At 47.7% G+C, this 22712-nt stretch overlaps 1 protein-coding gene across 2 annotated transcripts in view; it reads left to right on the top strand.

Moving 5' to 3' along the window:
- The window catches only part of LOC134969129 (solute carrier family 22 member 6-A-like), a 252681-nt gene that overhangs the window by 184341 nt on the left and 45628 nt on the right, over positions 1 to 22712 (top strand). For both annotated transcript variants that reach the window (XM_063944858.1, XM_063944857.1), the window contains one exon: positions 21552 to 21766. In XM_063944858.1, the coding sequence (XP_063800928.1) occupies positions 21552 to 21766 (215 nt within the window). The remainder of the gene's footprint in view (positions 1 to 21551; positions 21767 to 22712) is intronic.

Here is a 22712-nt window from a genome sequence, read left to right as displayed (position 1 = left end):
GACACCGGCGCTAACAATAGTGACTGGCTGCTGTGCGAGTCTCTGGGAGAGTCACTGCCAAAGGGAGGACAGCAGCTTAGCTGCTGACAGGAGGAGAAGCAGGATAAGCATTACCTGCCCCTCCCCGACTCACAGTACCTCCGGGCCCCATCCGCGGCACCCCCACACACCCCCTCCGGCACCCGCGGTAGCTCCGGACCCCCTCCCCCACCCGCAGCGACCCCGCACCCGTACCTCCCGCCGCACCACTGCATCCGCCCCTCCCCCACCCGGGGCAACCCCGCAACTGCTCCTCCCCCACCCGCAGTGGCTCCGGACCACCATCCACGGCACCCACGCACCCTCCCCCACCTGCGGCACCACCGCACCAGCCCCTCTCCCACCTGCGGCACCACCGCAACCGCCCCTCCCGTGGCACCACTGGATCCCATCCGCCTCTTCCCCGCACCCCCTACTCCCCAAACCAAAGCACCTACTAGGTGATTCACCAGGCCCTGGGTGCGCTGTTCACGCCGTTGCAAGGGGCTTCCACCCCTTAACCATTGTACGCCCTTTGTCCGTGCAATATTTAACCACTCACACAATTATGATTGGATGTAATACTCCATATAATAAAAATATTGCACGCCACAAGGGTGTGCAAGGGTTAAGGGAGCGTAGCCCCTTACGACGGTGTGAAGAGCGCACGTAGGGCGCGATGAATCACCTAGTGTATACATATTTACTAAGTAGAACAGGTTACAGGGGCAGTATGTGCATGTCCTAACCGTTTGCACTCCATTGAAGATGGCATATGGTACAGTACAGTGGATATATTTTGCAGTTACTGGTATTTTCTGCAGTGGGGTACACTGGGTTCCACAGGGAATACATCGGGGTGTAGAGATGGATCTTGATCCAGAGGCACCAACAGGCTAAAGCTATTGACTGTCCCAGGATGCATTGCGGGGCCTCCTCTATAACCCTGCCTCCAGGCACTGTGAGCTCAGTTTTAGAGTTGGTGCCTGCATGAAGTAGGTCACTTAACATGGAGGCTGCGCTAGGCAGCCCTGAAAAAGCTTTATAGAAGACTTCAAGGGCTGCAGCACTTCATATGTCAGTGTGACATACTGTGCTGCGGCTCCATCACCTCCCCAGCGGTGTCGCATACTCCCGCTGGCTCTGTTCTCGGGTACTTGCGGCGGAGGCGCTCCAGTTCCTATGCACACTACCGCAAACGCTCTTCTCGATCACGTGGCTGCTACTAAGGAAGGAGGTAAGAGGGTCCCCCAGGTGGGACCGGCCATTAAATCGTGTTGCGGTCTTAGGAGATGGACTGCGATGCTGGCGTGGACACTGTGACAGAGCAGGGACCCCACTATATCCACCAGGGCATGGGAGCACAGGTTGGATAGTAAAATATCCTGTTTAATATGGCTCCACAGTACCCGGTGGTGAGGACCAGCATAGGAGATAAGGCCAGAGCTGGATTAACGGCGGGGCGGAAGGGGTGGTCGTGTCGGGGCCCCCACACACTGTCCTCACAACTGCAAAAAAACATTGGAGTAGGAGTACAGCATTTACCTGTCTCCTCTAAGTCCTCCTCGGCAGCTGAGCTGTTCCTTTACTGCTGCAGCCGCCGAGGAGCCTCACTCACTGCAGTGTGAAGTCTCGCAAGATTTGACATTATCTTGCGAGACTTCACACTGCTGTGAGTGAAGCTCCTCGGCGGCCGCAGCAGTAAAGGAACAGCTCAGCTGTTGAGGAGGACGGGGAGGAGGCAGGTAAATACTGTACTCCTACTCCTATGTTTTTTTTTGCAGTTGTGAGGACAGTGTGTAGGGGCCCCACAAATTTGTTGCCCAGGGGCCCCCACAGACCTTAATCCGGCCCTGGATAAGGCGCTTGACCTGTAGCCCATCCCCCAGCTCCGGGCACCATCTACTGCTGGTGTTCTCGCCCTGGAGCTGCCTCACACTCTCCCTCACTCCCTGACTGAGACTCTGGGCGCCATCTTCTCACAGTAGCTGCGACTGGTCTCCGGGACTGCATGGCAAGGTCTCCTTCTGTAAATCCGCCTGTACTTCAGCGCTGTGATTTTACAGACACTTAAGTATTCTACATGTCATTTTAAGACAGCATTAGTTAAGAACAAGTGTACCTCTACCAGAATATATTGTACAAGTATTCTGATATATACATCCGGTCTTGGACAGCGCATTGTTTTATATATACACTGCTCAAAAAAATAAAGGGAACACTTAAACAACACATCCTAGATCTGAATGAATGAAATATTCTTATTAAACACTTTGTTCTTTACATAGTTGAATGTGCTGACAACAAAATCACACAAAAATTATCAATGGAAATCAAATGTATTAACCCATGGAGGTCTGGATTTGGAGTCACACTCAAAATCAAAGTGGAAAAACACACTACAGGCTGATCCAACTTTGATGTAATGTCCTTAAAACAAGTCAAAATGAGGCTCAGTAGTGTGTGTGGCCTCCACGTGCCTGTATGACCTCCCTACAACGCCTGGGCATGCTCCTGATGAGGTGGCGGATGGTCTCCTGAGGGATCTCCTCCCAGACCTGGACTAAAGCATCCACCAACTCCTGGACTTGTCTGTGGTGCAACGTGGCGTTGGTGGATGGAGCGAGACATGATGTCCCAGATGTGCTCAATTGAATTCAGGGGCCAGTCCATAAAATCAATGCCTTCGTCTTGCAGGAACTGCTGACACATTCCAGTCTCATGAGGTCTAGCATTGTCTTGCATTAGGAGGAACCCAGGGCCAACCGCACCAGCATATGGTCTCACAAGGGGTTTGAGGATCTCATCTCGGTACCTAATCGCAGTCAGGGTACCTCTGGCGAGCACATGGAGGGCTGTGCGGCCCCCCAAAGAAATGCCACCCCACACCATTACTGATCCACTGCCAAACTGGTCATACTGGAGGATGTTGCAGGCAGCAGAACGTTCTCCTTGGCGTCTCCAGACTCTGTCACGTCTGTCACATGTGCTCAGTGAGAACCTGCTTTCATCTGTGAAGAGCACAGGGCGCCAGTGGCGAATTTGCCAATCTTGGTGTTCTCTGGCAAATGCCAAACGTCCTGCACGGTGTTGGGCTGTAAGCACAACCCCCACCTGTGGACGTCGGGCCCTCATACCACCCTCATGGAGTCTGTTTCTGATCGTTTGAGTAGACACATGCACATTTGTGGCTTGCTGGAGGTCATTTTGCAGGGCTCTGGCAGTGCTCCTCCTGTTCCTCCTTGCACAAAGGTGGAGGTAGCGGTCCTGCTGCTGGGTTGTTGCCCTCCTACGGCCTGCTCCACGTCTCCTGATGTACTGGCCTGTCTCCTGGTAGCGCCTCCATGCTCTGGACACTACGCTGACAGACACAGCAAACCTTCTTACCACAGCTCGCATTGATGTGTCATCCTGGATGAGCTGCACTACCTGAGCCACTTGTGTGGGTTGTAGACTCCGTCTCATGCTACCACTAGAGTGAAAGCACCGCCAGCTTTCAAAAGTGACCAAAACATCAGCCAGAAAGCATAGGAGCTGAGAAGTGGTCTGTGGTCACCACCTGCAGAACAACTCCTTTTTCTCTGACGTCCTAAGTGGATGCTGGGACTTCGTAAGGACCATGGGGAATAGCGGCTCCGCAGGAGACTGGGCACAACTAAAGAAAGCTTTAGGACTACCTGGTGACCTGGTGTGCACTGGCTCCTCCCTCTATGACCCTCCTCCAGACCTCAGTTAGAATCTTGTGCCCGGCTGAGCTGGATGCACACTAGGGGCTCTCCTGAGCTCCTAGAAAAGAAAGTATATTTTAGGTTTTTTTATTTTCAGTGAGATCTGCTGGCAACAGACTCACTGCTACGAGGGACTAAGGGGAGAAGAAGCGAACCTACCTGCTTGCAGCTAGCTTGGGCTTCTTAGGCTACTGGACACCATTAGCTCCAGAGGGATCGAACACAGGGCCCGACCTCGATCGTCCGGTCCCGGAGCCGCGCCGCCGTCCCCCTTACAGAGCCAGAAGCAAGCAGATGGTCCTGAAAATCGGCGGCAGAAGACTTCGGTCTTCAACAAGGTAGCGCACAGCACTGCAGCTGTGCGCCATTGCTCCTCATGCACACCTCACACTCCGGTCACTGATGGGTGCAGGGCGCTGGGGGGGGCACCCTGAGCAGCAATATTAACACCTTGGCTGGCAAAAAAATCACAATATATAGTCCTAGAGGCTATATATGTGAAAAATATCCCTGCCAGAGATCCATAAAAAAGCGGGAGAAAGTCCGCCGAAAAAGGGGAGGGGCTATCTCCCTCAGCACACTGGCGCCATTTTTCCCTCACAGCTCCGCTGGAAGGATCGCTCCCAGGCTCTCCCCTGCAGTTTTCAAGACTACAAAGGGTAAAAAAGAGAGGGGGGGGGGCACTAAATTTAGGCGCAGCAGTATATATATAAGCAGCTATAAGGGAAAATCACTCAGTTATAGTGTTCATCCCTGTGTTATATAGCGCTCTGGTGTGTGCTGGCATACTCTCTCTCTGTCTCCCCAAAGAGCTTTGTGGGGTCCTGTCCTCTGTCAGAGCATTCCCTGTGTGTGTGCGGTGTGTCGGTACGGCTGTGTCGACATGTTTGATGAGGAGGCTTATGTGGAGGCGGAGCAGATGCCGATAAATGTGATGTCACCCCCTGCGGGGCCGACACCTGAGTGGATGGACTTGTGGAAGGAATTACGTGAAAGTGTCAACTCCTTACATAAAAGGTTTGACGACATACCAAATATGGGACAGCCGGCTTCTCAGCCTGTGCCTGCCCAGGCGTCTCAAAAGCCATCAGGGGCTCTAAAACGCCCGCTACCTCAGATGGCAGACACAGATGTCGACACGGATACTATCTCCAGTGTCGACGACGATGAGACTAATGTAACTTCCAATAGGGCCACACGTTACATGATTGAGGCAATGAAAAATGTGTTGCACATTTCTGATGTTACCCCAGGAACCACAAAAAAGGGTATTATGTTTGGAGAGAAAAAACTACCAGTAGTTTTTCCCCCATCTGAGGAATTAAATGAAGTGTGTGAAGAAGCGTGGGCTTCCCCCGATAAGAAACTGGTAATTTCTAAAAGATTACTAATGGCGTACCCTTTCCCGCCAGAGGATAGGTCACGTTGGGAAACATCCCCTCGGGTGGATAAAGCGCTCACACGCTTGTCAAAGAAGGTGGCACTACCGTCTCCGGATACGGCCGCCCTAAAGGAGCCTGCTGATAGGAAGCAGGAGGCTATCCTGAAGTCTGTATATACACACACAGGTATTATACTGAGACCAGCTATTGCTTCAGCATGGATGTGCAGTGCTGCAGCTGCGTGGTCAGATTCCCTGTCGGAAAATATTGATACCCTAGACAGGGACACTATATTGCTAACCGTAGAGCATATTAAAGACGCAGTCTTATACATGAGAGATGCACAGAGGGATATTTGCCGGCTGGCATCTAAAATAAGTGCAATGTCCATTTCTGCCAGGAGAGGGTTATGGACTCGGCAGTGGACAGGTGATGCAGATTCTAAAAGGCACATGGAAGTTTTGCCTTATAAGGGTGAGGAGTTGTTCGGGGATGGTCTCTCGGACCTCGTTTCCACAGCAACAGCTGGGAAGTCAGCATTTTTACCCCATGTTCCCTCACAACCAAAGAAAGCACCGTATTATCAGGTACAGTCCTTTCGGCCCCATAAGGGCAAGCGGGTTAAAGGCGCGTCCTTTCTGCCCAGAGGCAGAGGTAGAGGGAAAAAGCTGCAGCATACAGCCAGTTCCCAGGAGCAAAAGTCCTCCCCCGCTTCCTCCAAGTCCGCCGCATGACGCTGGGGCTCCACAGGCGGAGCCAGGTACGGTGGGGGCCCGTCTCAAAAACTTCAGCAATCAGTGGGCTCGCTCACGGGTGGATCCCTGGATCCTTCAAGTAGTATCTCAGGGGTACAAGCTGGAATTCGAGACGTCTCCCCCCCCCGCCGTTTCCTCAAATCTGCCTTGCCTACAACACCCTCAGGCAGGGAGGCAGTGTTAGAGGCAATACACAAGCTGTATTCCCAGCAGGTGATAGTCAAGGTGCCCCTCCTTCAACAAGGACGGGGTTACTATTCCACAATGTTTGTGGTACCGAAACCGGACGGTTCGGTGAGACCCATTTTAAATTTGAAATCCTTGAACACATATATAAAAAATTCAAGTTCAAGATGGAATCGCTCAGGGCGGTTATTGCAAGCCTGGACGAGGGGGATTACATGGTATCACTGGACATCAAGGATGCTTACCTGCATGTCCCCATTTACCATCCTCACCAGGAGTACCTCAGATTTGTGGTACAGGATTGTCATTACCAATTCCAGACGTTGCCGTTTGGTCTGTCCACGGCACCGAGGGTATTTACCAAGGTAATGGCCGAAATGATGATACTCCTCCGAAAAAAGGGAGTTTTAATTATCCCGTACTTGGACGATCTCCTGATAAAGGCGAGGTCCAGGAAGCAGTTGTTGGTCGGGGTAGCACTATCTCGGGAGGTGCTACAACAGCACGGTTGGATTCTAAATATTCCAAAGTCACAGCTGGTCCCTACAACACGTCTACTATTCCTGGGGATGGTTCTGGACACAGAACAGAAAAAAGTGTTTCTCCCGGAGGAGAAGGCCAAGGAGCTGTCATCTCTAGTCAGAGGCCTCCTAAAATCAAAACAGGTGTTGGTGCATCACTGCACGCGAGTCCTGGGAAAAATGGTAGCTTCCTACGAAGCAATTCCATTCGGCAGGTTCCATGCAAGGACTTTTCAGTGGGACCTGTTGGACAAGTGGTCCGGATCGCATCTTCAGATGCATCGGCTGATAACCCTGTCTCCAAGGACCAGGGTGTCTCTGCTGTGGTGGCTGCAAAGTGCTCATCTTCAAGAGGGCCGCAGATTCGGCATACAGGACTGGGTCCTGGTGACCACGGATGCCAGCCTTCGAGGCTGGGGGGCAGTCACACAGGGAAGAAACTTCCAAGGACTATGGTCAAGTCAGGAGACTTCCCTACACATAAATATTCTGGAACTGAGGGCCATTTACAATGCCCTAAGTCAGGCAAAACCCCTGCTTCAAAACCAGCCGGTACTGATCCAGTCAGACAACATCACGGCAGTCGCCCATGTAAACCGACAGGGCGGCACAAGAAGCAGGACGGCGATGGCAGAAGCCACAAGGATTCTCCGATGGGCGGAAAATCACGTGTTAGCACTGTCAGCAGTGTTCATTCCGGGAGTGGACAACTGGGAAGCAGACTTCCTCAGCAGGCACGACCTCCACCCGGGAGAGTGGGGACTTCATCCAGAAGTCTTCCAAATGATTGTAAACCGTTGGGAAAGGCCACAGGTGGACATGATGGCGTCCCGCCTAAACAAAAAGCTAGAAAGATATTGCGCCAGGTCGAGAGACCCTCAGGCAATAGCTGTGGACGCTCTAGTGACACCGTGGGTGTACCGGTCGGTTTATGTGTTCCCTCCTCTTCCTCTCATACCCAAGGTACTGAGGATAATAAGGAGAAGAGGAGTAAGAACTATACTCATTGTTCCGGATTGGCCAAGAAGAGCTTGGTACCCGGAACTTCAAGAGATGATCTCAGAGGACCCATGGCCTCTGCCGCTCAGACAGGTCCTGCTGCAGCAGGGGCCCTGTCTGTTCCAAGACTTACCGCAGCTGCGTTTGACGGCATGGCGGTTGAACGCCGGATCCTGAAGGAAAAGGGCATTCCGGAGGAAGTCATTCCTACGCTGATTAAAGCTAGGAAAAAAGTGACCGCAAACCATTATCACCGCATTTGGCGAAAATATGTTGCGTGGTGTGAGGCCAGGAAGGCACAAACGGAGGAATTTCAGCTGGGCCGTTTTCTGCACTTCCTACAGTCAGGGGTGACTATGGGCCTAAAATTGGGTTCCATTAAGGTCCAGATTTCGGCTCTATCGATTTTCTTCCAGAGAGAACTGGCTTCACTACCTGAAGTTCAGACTTTTGTTAAGGGAGTGCTGCATATTCAGCCCCCTTTTGTGCCTCCAGTGGCACCTTGGGATCCCAACGTGGTGTTGGATTTCCTAAAGTCACATTGGTTTGAGCCACCTAAAACCGTGGAATTAAAATATCTCACGTGGAAAGTGGTCATGCTGTTGGCCTTGGCTTCGGCCAGGCGTGTGTCAGAATTGGCGGCTCTGTCATGTAAAAGCCCTTATCTGATTTTCCATATGGATAGGGCAAAATTGAGGACTCGTCCCCAGTTTCTCCCTAAGGTGGTATCAGCCTTTCATTTGAACCAACCTATCGTGGTGCCTGCGGCTACTAAAGACTTGGAGGCTTCCAAGTTGTTGGACGTAGTCAGGGCCCTGAAAATTTATGTTTCCAGGACAGCTAGTGTGTCAGGAAAACTGACTCGTTGTTTATCCTGTATGCACCCAACAAGCTGGGTGCTCCTGCTTCAAAGCAGACTATTGCTCGCTGGATCTGTAGTACGGTTCAGCTTGCACATTCGGCGGCTGGACTGCCGCATCCTAAATCAGTGAAAGCTCATTCCACGAGGAAGGTGGGCTCTTCTTGGGCGGCTGCCCGAGGGGTCTCGGCTCTACAACTTTGCCGAGCAGCTACTTGGTCGGGGTCAAACACATTTGCTAAATTCTACAAGTTGGACACCCTGGCTGAGGAGGACCTAGAGTTTGCCCATTCGGTGCTGCAGAGTCATCCGCACTCTCCCGCCCGTTTGGGAGCTTTGGTATAATCCCCATGGTCCTTACGGAGTCCCAGCATCCACTTAGGACGTCAGAGAAAATAAGATTTTACTCACCGGTAAATCTATTTCTCGTAGTCCGTAGTGGATGCTGGGCGCCCATCCCAAGTGCGGATTGTCTGCAATACTTGTATATAGTTATTGTTTAACTAAAGGGTTATTGTTGAGCCATCTGTTGAGAGGCTCAGTTATTGTTCATACTGTTAACTGGGTATAGTATCACGAGTTAAACGGTGTGATTGGTGTGGCTGGTATGAGTCTTACCCGTGATTCAAAATCCTTCCTTATAGTGTCAGCTCTTCCGGGCACAGTATCCTAACTGAGGTCTGGAGGAGGGTCATAGAGGGAGGAGCCAGTGCACACCAGGTAGTCCTAAAGCTTTCTTTAGTTGTGCCCAGTCTCCTGCGGAGCCGCTATTCCCCATGGTCCTTACGGAGTCCCAGCATCCACTACGGACTACGAGAAATAGATTTACCGGTGAGTAAAATCTTATTATTGGGAGTGTCTTGCTAATTGCCTATAATTTCCACCTGTTGTCTATTCCATTTGCACAACAGCATGTGAAATTGACTGTCAATCAGTGTTGCTTCCTACGTGGACAGATTGATTTCACAGAAGTGTGATTGACTCAGAGTTACATTGTGTTGTTTAAGTGTTCCCTTTATTTTTTTGAGCAGTGTGTGTGTGTGTGTGTGTGTGTGTGTGTGTGTGTGTGTGTGTGTGTGAGTGTGTGTGTGTGTGTGTGTGTGTGTGTGTGTGTGTGTGTGTGTGTGTGTGTGTGTATATATATATATATATATATATATATATATATATATATAATATTTACAAGTCCAGTGCAGTTTTATTGCCTTACTAAAATAATTATCTGCATTGTCGCTGTGATTGTGTGTGCCTGTATCTGCTGTGGGGATTTAATTTCAGTGTGTCAGAGTATCATATATAGTGCTGCACAGTATTTACAATTAAGTGTATTCTACTGTGTACCCAGTCACATCATACCGCATTTATTCTCTGTTTGTGTACTGTGCATGCTGTCACATGAATAGGGGATTTATTTTCAGGTATTGTATTTGTTTGGCTGTATCGTACTCATACGCTCTACGATTACATTCACCATAATGTCTATCACAAAGGGCGGGAAATCCGCGGACGCTCCTGCCTCATGCAGCGCATGTGCCAAGGATTTGCTTGAGGGGGAAGTTTTGCATGATGGTCTGTGTAATACCATACATCTCCCTGTCAGCCCGCAGCTCCTGCAGTCAATCAGGAGCCACCTTGGGCGGCGTTCTCAACTATGCTCAATACCCTTGTGACATGCCTTGCGCCCCCTATGGGACCTCCTGTGCCATTGCAGCCACATATTGTCCCTGTGGTAAATCAGCCTTGGGCGGATGCTTTATCTACCCAGTTACAGCAATTAAATCAATCTTTGGTTAGACAGAAACCTGCCCCACGTCACTCTGGTGTCAAGGGGTCATCTAAGCGGGCCGCTTCCTCCTCACAATCGACTAATATCTCAGATGATTCGTCTGATGAGGATGGGGAATATACTGACCCATCAGACACTGATAAAGCTGCTTCTGACGAGGCCTCTACAACTCAGGTTGATGTCCCTGACCTAGTGGAGGCTATTAAGCTGATTCTACAAATTGATGATGATGAGGATCCCACTACTGCGTCTAAGAAACCTGATAAGTTAAAATGTCAGAAGGTAGCTAAAGTAGTCTTACCGCATTGTGACCATTTAGTAGACATACGTCAGGAACCCTGATCTTCTCCAGGAAAGAAATTCTCCCTGTCTAAAAAGAGCCATCCCCCTTGCCAGTTCTGCACAATGGTTATTCTTTCAGATCCGTTGAAGGCGCAAGCTCTACACCTGGTTGTGCGTTCTCTCCTGGATACAGGAGTGGTAGTGCCGGTACCCCTGTCCCAGAGAGGTGGAGGATACTACTCGATCCTGTTTCTAGTCCCGAAACCCATTGGGTCTTTCCAGCCTATACTCAACCTCAAATCACTAAACAAATTTGTGAGAGTGTCCAAGTTCCGTATGGAAACGCTGCACTCAATTGTACTGGCCATGGATGCTTATCTGCATATACCTATTGCCATATCGCATCAGCAATATCTGCGGTTTACTATTGGCAACCTTCACTATCAGTTTGGACTGGCCACGGCCCCTTGAATCTTCACCAAGGTTATGGCTGTGATGACGGCTCATCTACGTTGTCAGGGAATCAGGATCCTGCCGTATCTGTTATGAGCCACGGCTGTGGCTCATTCCTGTTTTGCAGTTTTGTTCTGTATTTCATGTTATACTTCTGTTTATGTTCCCCGTGGGTGTCATGGGGTGCTCGGAGCTCACCCTTAAGGAGGGGATACTGTTATGAACCACAGGTAGTGGTTCATTCCTATTTTATGTTTATTTAGTTGTCTTGCATGCCAGGATTTCCCATTGCTCTGTTTTGGATTACTCTTGTCTGCTGCCGCTGGTGAGTCTGTGCAATTGCAGCTTGTTCCCATGTGTTCAGCCTCATCTGGCTGCTGATTGCATCTTGTCAGCTTAGTCGTGCAGCAGGCCAGCTGCGAGAGATAATTAATTAGGCCTCTCTGATATATGCTGGCTCACTGCAGTTAGCAGATGCTGATGATATTCCTTGGTTTGCAGTCTGCTTTAAGTTTGAGCTGGTTCCTGTCAGTCCCTGTGTGGATTCCTGTGTCAGTCCCTGTGTGGATTCCTGTGTCAGTCCCTGTGTTGATTCCTGTGTCAGTCCCGGTGTCTGATCCCGTGTCCTACCCTGAGTTCCAGTGGATTCTGCCTGTCCTCCAGTTCTGAAAGTCGGTGTCGGCAGCTTCCTGTTTGCCTATGTCAGTTGCAGAAAGTATCCAGTCCTGCTCAAGCCGGTTGTTCCTGTCCTCAGTGGTCCTGTACTCAGAGATTTGTCATCTTTTCCTGGAGTCTGACTGAGCACCTTTAACATCCTGTGGTGTTCGTGAGTCACGGCGCAGCCGTGTGTTGCGGCTTGTCCGCTTACTGTTTATTATTTAGTATATTTGTGTCCTGGAGCTTTTGCGGAGCATTCCGCTCTCCCTGATCCACTCTGGTATCCAGCGGTGCTGGATAGGAGTAACGGATCAGTGGATCTTTGGTTGTCCTTTTCCCTGGCGGCTAGTCCGCACATACCTTTTGATTTAGTTAGTTAGCTTGTAACCCCTGGCCTGGTTGCTTAGTCAGAGGGCCCCTTGTTATCACCCTGTCTCGGATTTCCCTTTGTCTCCCATTAAGACCTGAGGGGGCATCGGGGTTGGGCAGACATAATCCGCCCTTCGAACGCGGCTGCCATGGGCTCAAGCAACCATAGTCTCGCAGGGGATTTCTGATAACACGGGCGAGACAACGGAGTTAGGGCGCCAGGGGTTACTAGGCTTTCCTGCTCCCACAACCAGCATATCTTCCCAGTACTCTGACCTCAGCCATACGATCTCCTCTGGTCTGGAGTACGGGAATCATAACATTATCATCAGCCCTACCACAAAAAAGAAATAAAACTTTTTTTTTCTTTTTTGGCCCAGTCCAGTGTCTAGTCTAGAATCCAGTCCTGTCTAGAATTCAGTGTGCTGAATCCAATCCGGTGTTTAGAATCCAGTCTTGTCTAGAATTCAGTGTGCAGAATCCAATCCGGTGTCAAGAATCCAGTCCTGTCTAGAATTTGGTGTTTAGAATCCAGTCCGGTGTTTAGAATCCAGTCCGGTGTTTAGAATCCAATCCAGTCCGGTGTTTAGAATCCAATCCAGTGTTTAGAATCCAGTCCGGTGTTTAGAATCCAGTCCGGTGTTTAGAATCCAGTCCGGTGTTTAGAATCCAGTCCGGTGTTTAAAAAACAAAAAAAGTCTTGTTTTGTTTAGCAAAATTTAGTTTTGCCTTGCCTTGTCTTGCCTTGCCTTGTCTTGCCTTGTCTTGCCTTGTCTTGCCTTGCCTTGCCTTGTCTTGCCTTGTCTTGTCTTGTCTAGTTTTAAATCCTCCTATGTCTACTATGCAAGCCCTGCAGGCATCTCTCGCAGCCCTGAGCTCTGTATTCAGTGCTTTGAGACCAGAGCGACTAGAAGTTTTGCAGCAATCCCTAAAGCAACTGCAAAACCTTCTGACTAAAATCTTGCTTATTTTGCCAGAAGTCGTTGAGAGTACATCTATCTCTAAAGAGACTCTTGTTCACAGTATGGTGACAAGAGAATCCTCTGGTTTAATTGAAGAGAAAAAGTTTAAAAGTTTTCTGCGGCCCAGGCTCTCAGAAGAGGAGCGTCTGCGTCGCAGAAACTTAAACTTATGCCTATATTGTGGGGGTTTAGGCCATTATCTGCAGACCTGTGAGTTGCGCAAGCCAAAGTGTGGTGACGAGTCTTGCCCTCTGGCCAAGTTGAGTCATGATACAAGACCTACTCCTGTCTCTACTGTGGCAGAGGTACTTGTCACACAACCCACACAAAAAAGCTCTCTGTCCTATAATTGGGGTCCTTGGGCAAGGGAGCCCCATTATAGATTCAGGAATCAAAAGAGAATGTTTCTCTCCTCTCTTGAGGTTCCTGTGGAAGCGGAGTTGCAAGTTCCTGGAGTGGTGCCCGTAGCCCAGGGTCCTGGAGTGGTGCCCGTAGCCCAGGGTCCTGGAGTGGTGCCCGTAGCCCAGGGTCCTGGAGTGGTGCCCGTAGCCCAGGGTCCTGGAGTGGTGCCCGTAGCCCAGGGTCCTGGAGTGGTGCCCGTAGCCCAGGGTCCTGGAGTGGTGCCCGTAGCCCAGGGTCCTGGAGTGGTGCCCGATGCCCAGAGTGCTGGAGCGGTACCCGATGCCCAGAGTGCTGGAGCGGTACCCGATGCCCAGAGTGCTGGAGCGGTACCCGATGCCCAGAGTGCTGGAGCGGTACCCGATGCCCAGAGTGCTGGAGCGGTACCCGATGCCCAAGCTTATAGAGGGACATCAAATATTGTAGCTCAGGTTTCCATACCAGAAGGGGTCTCAGAAGCTGTTACCCCAGGTAGGGACTTGAGGAGCGCAACCTCAGAAAGGGTATCTAAAACCATAGTTCTCGAAGGGAACTCGAGAAGCAAAACCCCAGAAGGGATCTTTGAAGTAATATCCCCAAGTGGGGTCTCGAGAGACGCAGCCCCAAAGAAGGGTCTAGAAGTCGCTTCCCCAGGAAAGAACTTAAGAAGCATAGCATTAGTGGAGGATCTGAACGTTATTGCTTCAGCAAAAGTCCCGGAAGTCATAGTCCCGGGAGAACTTTCGATTATTATCGACTCAGAGAGGGAGGCCGATGGCCCGATCCCAGTCAGGGAGGCCAACGACCCGGTCCCAGTAAAAGAATCCGAGGTGCTGGCCCCAGCGGGGTTCCCGGAGGCCACTGCCCCAGCGGGGTTCCCGGAGGCCACTGCCCCAGCGGGGTTCCCGGAGGCCACTGCCCCAGCGGGGTTCCCGGAGGCCACTGCCCCAGCGGGGTTCCCGGAGGCCACTGCCCCGGGTGGGGTTCTGAAAGTCACTGCCCCGGGTGGGGTTCAGAAAGTCACTGCCCCGGGTGGGGTTCAGAAAGTCTCAGCCCCGGGTGGGGTTCAGAGAGTCTCAGCCCCGGGTGGGGTTCAGAGAGTCTCAGCCTCGAGTAAGGTCAATAGTGACCAGGTCCTAGCAAAGCACTCCAGTCAGTCAGATGAGAAGGAAACAGATCCTGACTCTGATATCTCAACATCCATAATCTTTGATGGGGACTTAGCCCAATTTCTGGCGCTTTACAAACACTATTACATTATTATGTTGTCTAGACCATTTCTGGGCATCACTCCAGAGAACCTTGTGCTCTATCTTATTTATTCTTTTAGAGGAGAGCCTTTTGAGTGGGCGACCAGCCTAATGAAAGCTGAAGATCCCATTCTTCAGGATCCCCCAGCATTCAGTGATGCAATTATTAAAAGATATGGTTCCAAAGAAATTGGTTCAGGTTCCTCTAAGTCACCCGTCTTGTCTGCTGAGAGTCCACAAAATACTGTAAACTCGGCACAGGAGTCTCAGCCCGTTGTTGTGACTGCAGGATGTGCTTTTCTGACTACTTCTTCTAATAATAGTACTTTACCAGAAAGTTCAGCTCCCAAGGGTAAGAGACCTGTCTCTGATTTGAACGCAGCCTTGCTGGGTGGTACCATCAGTTCAGACAATGTTTGGGGAATTACCTTGGTCAGACCTAAAGAGCTTTGTAAAAAGAAGAAGAAGAAGAAAAAGAAATAATTTTTTGACTCTTGCCTTGATAAAAAAAAAAAAAAAAAAGATTTTTTTTCCCTTGTCTTGTGTCCAGTGGCCACCATCAAGGGGAGGGCACTGTTACAAGCTGTGGTTGCAGCTTGTTTCTGTTTTCGTGTCTGTTAGACCAATGTGTCAGGTTTTTTTTTTGTATCCCTTGTTCTGGATAGTCTGAATTTTGGGGTCTTTTGACCCCTCCTCAAGGGGGGGGTACTGTTATGAGCCACGGCTGTGGCTCATTCCTGTTTTGCAGTTTTGTTCTGTATTTCATGTTATACTTCTGTTTATGTTCCCCGTGGGTGTCATGGGGTGCTCGGAGCTCACCCTTAAGGAGGGGATACTGTTATGAACCACAGGTAGTGGTTCATTCCTATTTTATGTTTATTTAGTTGTCTTGCATGCCAGGATTTCCCATTGCTCTGTTTTGGATTACTCTTGTCTGCTGCCGCTGGTGAGTCTGTGCAATTGCAGCTTGTTCCCATGTGTTCAGCCTCATCTGGCTGCTGATTGCATCTTGTCAGCTTAGTCGTGCAGCAGGCCAGCTGCGAGAGATAATTAATTAGGCCTCTCTGATATATGCTGGCTCACTGCAGTTAGCAGATGCTGATGATATTCCTTGGTTTGCAGTCTGCTTTAAGTTTGAGCTGGTTCCTGTCAGTCCCTGTGTGGATTACTGTGTCAGTCCCTGTGTGGATTCCTGTGTCAGTCCCTGTGTTGATTCCTGTGTCAGTCCCGGTGTCTGATCCCGTGTCCTACCCTGAGTTCCAGTGGATTCTGCCTGTCCTCCAGTTCTGAAAGTCGGTGTCGGCAGCTTCCTGTTTGCCTATGTCAGTTGCAGAAAGTATCCAGTCCTGCTCAAGCCGGTTGTTCCTGTCCTCAGTGGTCCTGTACTCAGAGATTTGTCATCTTTTCCTGGAGTCTGACTGAGCACCTTTAACATCCTGTGGTGTTCGTGAGTCACGGCGCAGCCGTGTGTTGCGGCTTGTCCGCTTACTGTTTATTATTTAGTATATTTGTGTCCTGGAGCTTTTGCGGAGGATTCCGCTCTCCCTGATCCACTCTGGTATCCAGCGGTGCTGGATAGGAGTAACGGATCAGTGGATCTTTGGTTGTCCTTTTCCCTGGCGGCTAGTCCGCACATACCTTTTGATTTAGTTAGTTAGCTTGTAACCCCTGGCCTGGTTGCTTAGTCAGAGGGCCCCTTGTTATCACCCTGTCTCGGATTTCCCTTTGTCTCCCATTAAGACCTGAGGGGGCATCGGGGTTGGGCAGACATAATCCGCCCTTCGAACGCGGCTGCCATGGGCTCAAGCAACCATAGTCTCGCAGGGGATTTCTGATAACACGGGCGAGACAACGGAGTTAGGGCGCCAGGGGTTACTAGGCTTTCCTGCTCCCACAACCAGCATATCTTCCCAGTACTCTGACCTCAGCCATACGATCTCCTCTGGTCTGGAGTACGGGAATCATAACAGTATCTGGACGACTTGCTGATCCTGGCGAACGCCCAAGATGTCCTCCTCAGTCATTTGCAACTGACGGTACGCTTCCTACAAGCACACGGGTGGCTCGTCAACTGGAAGAAGTCCTCGCTGGTCCCTGCTCGGAGCATGGTGCACCTGGGGGCACTGCTGGACCCACACAGGCAAAGACTGTTTCTGTCTCCAGAGAAAGTCCTGAAACTTCAGGACAGGATCAGATACTTCCTCTCTCGCCTATGAGTGTCGATACACTCGGCAATGCAAGTACTAGGCCTCATGGTGTCGGCTTTCGACATGGTAGAGTACACTCAATTCCGTTCCTGCCCTCTGCAGAGGTTAATCCTTTCCAAGTGGGACGGCCTGCCTAATCGGATCAGGTATCAAATGATCTCCTTGACACCGGAGGTTCGTCTGTCACTGAGCTGGTGGCTACAGGACCAACAGTTGAGCAGGGGCCGTCCCTTCTGGATCCCCAACTGGGTCCTACTGACTACGGATGCCAGTCTGCGGGGTTGGGGTGCAGTGCTAGAGCAACACTCTCTCCAGGGTCGGTGGATCAAGGAGGAATCTCTCCTCCCGATAAACATTCTGGAATTGCGGGCAGTGTTCAATACTTTGACTCTTGCCCTGCCTCTGATACAGAACAGGCCTGTTCAAGTACAATCAGACAACGCCACCACGGTGGCATCCATAAACCATCAAGGCGGCACTCGAAGCCGCATTGCAATAATGGAAGTGTCGAAAATCCTTTGTTGGGTGGAACGCCATCTGCCAGCAATATTGGCAGTGTTCATTCCGGGAGTCCTCAACTGGGAAGCGGATTTCCTCAGTCATCAGGACGTGCACGCCGGAGAGTGGAGTCTTCATCAGGAAGTCTTTCAACTCCTAGTGGACAAGTGGGGTCTATCAGATGTAGTAGTGGAAATATATATATCAAGTATATATGCAGGCGCTGTGATGGGTGGCTAGTCCTAGCAGCTGAATAATAAGGGGTAGTCAAACCCTTTAAAGAACAAGAGAGGAAAAAACGTATACAGCGCTCTTTGACACAGTATGATCTATGTAAATATACTTTTAATAATATTGTTAAAATAGTTTGAACAAAATAAAAACATTCAATCTAAAATGATATTCTTGTATTCTATGTCTCACTTTTTGAGTATAGGTGGACTTTGAGACCTAATTAGTCCTAACACCAACCAATATGCAGAGCACCAATTGGTACGTTTAAAACCAGCATGAATACAGTCAAATATACGGACCAGATGTGTGATAATTTATCCAATTAGATGTAGTTTACCCAGTCTGTGTTCCGTTTGGAAAGGTTCCCATAGGTGCAAGTTCGTATGGCAACGATGACAATTTTTTGGGGTCCTGGTTCACAGTTCACTGGAGGTTCCGTGTTCCGATGAGTGGATTCTCCTGTATGCGTAGTGGGCAATGGCAAGCCAATATGGAGTCCTGGTTCACGGAAACCAAAGGATGCAGGGTCCTGACTGTAGATGGTGATGCAATGGTGGTGCTGGTCAGCAAATGTCCACACAGGTCTCAGCCTAACGCGTTTCGCTGCTCCAGGCAGCTTTGTCAAAGGTATTGTGGTGTTGAGACTGGTGCCCCTTTTATAGGGGAAGTGATGTTATCAGTGGAGACAGCTGGTGTTTAATTGTTATGCTGAACAAATCATTAAAACAATTCTAAAATAGATCTGGCTCTTATTGTTTATATTGGGGAGCCTTTCTAGGTTAATAGATAATAAAAACGAAGCTGGAGACGAGAGAGATTCTATATTTTTGTTTTATTATTTGTGTTAGGTCCGATCATGTGATTCCCATTCTAAAGAGCAGCCAATAAGGAAGATACTATCAATCACGTGAGAATATCACGTGATTATCGGGACAAGGAAGTGATGTTAAAATCTTTTGCTGGAATGCATTGCGTTCCGGTCACGTGATCGGACATTGCCGATCACGTGACTGGGGTCTCGCGTTAGTAGGCACTTCGTTGGTAAATGCGTCAGGGTCACATGATCGGACAATTGCCGATCATGTGTCTGCTGCGTTCCAATCGTAGGCGGCCAAATAATAGTTAGTGAGCTCAATGTGTTGCTAGGTAACCTGTAAACTTGTTTATAGAGCTCTAGCTTTATCTGGGTAATATGGTGCTAATTCTGGTTTTAACTGTTTAATCAGGACTACATCTTAATGGAATAAATATAAGGACAGTAAGGAATGTAAGGAATATGTAAGAGCATGTCTTATAGGTCGATGACCAAAAACCAACAGTTTTCTTATATTGAAATTTCTTGATTAAAATGAAGGGAGAATGAATTAAGTGTATAGCTGGATAGTGTTTCCAAATTAATCCAGTTTAATAGTATTGACTTAATATGAATAAACATTAATACAATAAATGTGTTTAATATAATTATTAGTTTGAATTAGTGATATATTACTAGGTATATGAAATCTATATTTAATATTCAATTAGTGCTATAGAATTATTAATTTTTTATCATTTTATATTTTTGTTTTTTATTATTTTTTATTATTTTTTATTTATTATTATATTATTTATTACTTTTATTTTTATATATGGTTTTTGTTATTTTTTATATTTATTATATTATTATTTATTATTATTAGTATTCTTATTATAGTTGTTGTTATTATTTATTTATTTATTATTTGGACCTTAATCTTTTGGTCTTTTTATCCTTAATGTGCTTCATAAACGTCTATCATGTAGTGTTAAAAATTGTGATATAGAATATTTTTACTTCTATTTATATCTAAATAATTGGATTTTGAATATGGTTGGATACTAAATGTAAATATCTAATGGGTCCCTAGTTGTTAATTAAAGATAATATAAATAAGGTTATAGCCTATATTAAATGTTCTTTATCTCAATCCAAAGATACCATTGTTATATCATCAAAAGGTATTTTATAATATTGTGTTGAGTTCTAGTGCCTCATTTAGACCTTCAGGATGTAGGGAATTTAATTGAAAGGTCCAATATATCTCTTGTTTACAGAGTCTTCCAAATCTATCCCCTCCTCTTTTAGTAATGGGAATATGTTCAAGGCCAATGATTTTCAGGCTTTCCGGGTTCCCCTGATGGTATTTAGTAAAATGTCTTGGGATGCTATGATTAGTTAGTTTATTAAGAATATTTCTCCTATGTTCGGTGAAACGAATTTTTAGTGACCTTGTAGTCCGACCTATATATAATGAATTACACCCGCAAATCAGGACATACACTACCCAGCTTGTATCACATGTGATAAAGCTGGTAATGCTGATATCTCTATCAGTGATTATTTTGGGCAATTTTGTAGTTTTATTCAATACATGTTTGCAGGTAATGCATTTATTTTTTCCACATTTATAGAATCCAATTTGTTTTGGGAACCAGGAGCTATTATTTTTAGACTCTGATTTTATAGCGGAAGGAGATTTCTTTATACAACTGGGGGCCAAGTAAGAGCCTAAGGATCGATTTTTTTTTTTTTAAATAAAACGTGGTTTAGGTGGTAAAAGATCCTTCAGAATAGTATCATATCTAAGAATATTGTAATTATTATTAATTATTTGTTTGATTTCATTAGAACAATTATTAAATGTAGAAATGAAGGACAGTTCATGTTGTTGGAATTTTTGTTTGGACTTGGGTTTCGTTTGAAGAAGTAGGTTCCTATCCATTTTATTTACCTCTTCTAGGGCCCTATGTAATAGTTCTCTTGGGTAGCCTCTATTCTCAAACGCTGTCAGCATATCGAGAGATTGTTCATGAAAGACTAGGTCTGATGAACAATTTCTCCTTATGCGCATGAACTGTCCTTTTGGAATATTGGTCTTTCATGGAGTATAGTGAGCGCTTTTATAATGTAGGTAAGTATTGCTACCTACTTCCTTGATATGGTTAGAAGTTAAGTGGTTTAAGTGGTTTACGGCTGGCCTGCGAATAAGCAAACCTTGGCCAGATGGATTAGAATGGTGATTGCACAAGCTTATGCGTAGGCTGGGCTCCCGGCTCCTGCTGCTATTAAGGCCCATTCTACTCGGTCTGTTGGACCTTCTTGGGCAGCCCACCGTGGCGCGTCCACAGAACAATTGTGCAAGGCGGTTACGTGGTCCTCAGTGAACACGTTCATTAGGTTCTATGACTTTGATACTTCCGTCTCCCACGATGCTTCCTTTGGACGCCGGGTTCTCATACCCGCTAAGGTGCATCCCCTCCCTTGAGGAACTGCTTTAGGACATCCCCGATGTATTCCCTGTAGAACACAGTGTACCCAGCTGCAGAAAAGGAGATTTATGGTAGATTTACCATTGTTATATCTCTTTCTGCGAGGTACACTGGGTTCCACAGGGCGCCCACCCTGACGCACTTAGCTTTTTTTTGGTTTGTATGGCATTAGCCGCCAGTCCCTTCTCCTGTTGTGAGAATGTGGTTCTATGTGACTAATCTGCCTTCTCTTTTACCTGCTTCTGCATTGGACTGGTTAACAAAACTGAGCTCACAGTGCCTGGAGGCGGGGTTATAAAGGAGACCCCGCAATGCATCCTGGTACAGTCTGAAGCTTTAGCCTGTTGGTGCCTCTGGATCAAGATCCATCTCTACACCCCGATGTATTCCCTGTGGAACCCAGTGTACCTCGCAGAAAGAGATTTAAGCACGGTAAGTCTACCATAAATCTCCTTTTTTGGGCTGAGAGTACCAACATAAGCATATAAGTACCGTCACAAAGCACGTGCCTAATGGGAAATTCGCCACTGCCTTGAACACCCTACAAGTTCCAGTATGCTGTCTAGAAAAATTGCTCGGACTTAAATTTAAGTTGGGAAGAGCATGTTCTCCCTACTGTCTAAGGCAGAATAGTAACTTTTGTAGGCATAGAAGGCATGTAGTAATATTTTACGAGATCTTGTAATACACTTGTTTTCTTTCTTCTCAAGATTCTCTAATCGTTTTCTTTCTCCTCAAGGTTCTCCACCAGTTTTGCATTTTATGGCCTTGGTATGGACCTGCAGAATTTCGGAATCAGTATTTTCCTGTTGCAGTTTGTCTTTGGAGCCATAGATATACCGGCTAAGCTGGCTGGTGCCATTCTAATGAGCTATCTTGGGCGCCGAGTGACGCAGTCTGCATCTCTGATCCTGGCCGGTGTGGCATTGCTGTGTAATGCTTTTATACCTCAAGGTGGGTTCACCAAAGCTCATCTGATGATATCTATGTGTGTGACTGTGGGCCTAATATAGAATGGATCGCAAAAGCAAAATCTTTCTCTAATGGGCAAAAACCATGTGCAGTGCAGGTGGGGCAGATGTAACATGTGCAGAGAGAGTTAGATTTGGGTGGGGTGTTTTCAAACTGAAATCTAAATTGCAGAGAAAAATAAAGTATTTAAGTATTTACATTGCACAGAAACAAAATAATCCACCCAAATCTAACTCACTCTGCAGATGTTACTGTATGCACTAATTATTATCTTCTTCTGTTATATTGAGACTATAAAATATATTTGTGATGATTTGGGTAAATTAGCTCGGGAGAGGGGTACATTTGTACAGTGTCTAGGTGTTCAAACGGGATCCAACACAGCTTTTCAGGTAATCCTGTTATATTGTGATGTTCATATTAAGTAGTGGGTAGCACCTCACAAGAAGCCTTATATATTTTGTCGGGCACTCCCTGGCACATAATGAGCAAATTTGAGAGAGGACAATAATAATTCTATAGATACTTGACATATATTAACTGGTGCGGGATTTGTTGTCTGTTTGTGTATATATTGTATAGTATATGCCATGTTCTGTAATCTAAGGAAATTGGACACTGGGCCTAATGCAGCATGGATCGTTAATCTGAGAAATTTTCGTTGTCTGCGAGTAGAAAGGCGCCGCCCTGATAGAAAGTAAGTAGGTTTGAGAAAATAATCTGCGACTGAGACGGGCTGGAAGTGGTCTGCGCTGACGTCAGAGACCCTCCACAAAAATGCCTGGGCACGCCTGTGTTTTTTTCTGACACACTCAGAAAACATCAGTTTTCTACCCAGAAATGCCAACTTCCTGTCAGTCAAACAGCGGCTACAGTTTGTTTACGATCTGTACGTAGTTTCTGTTGCCATTACCCCACACGCGTGTGC

Source organism: Pseudophryne corroboree, chromosome 11 (assembly GCF_028390025.1).
Source record: "Pseudophryne corroboree isolate aPseCor3 chromosome 11, aPseCor3.hap2, whole genome shotgun sequence".
NCBI classification, from domain to species: domain Eukaryota; kingdom Metazoa; phylum Chordata; class Amphibia; order Anura; family Myobatrachidae; genus Pseudophryne; species Pseudophryne corroboree.
Note: the sequence above shows the minus strand (reverse complement) of the source record. Positions and strands in the feature narration are given on the sequence as shown.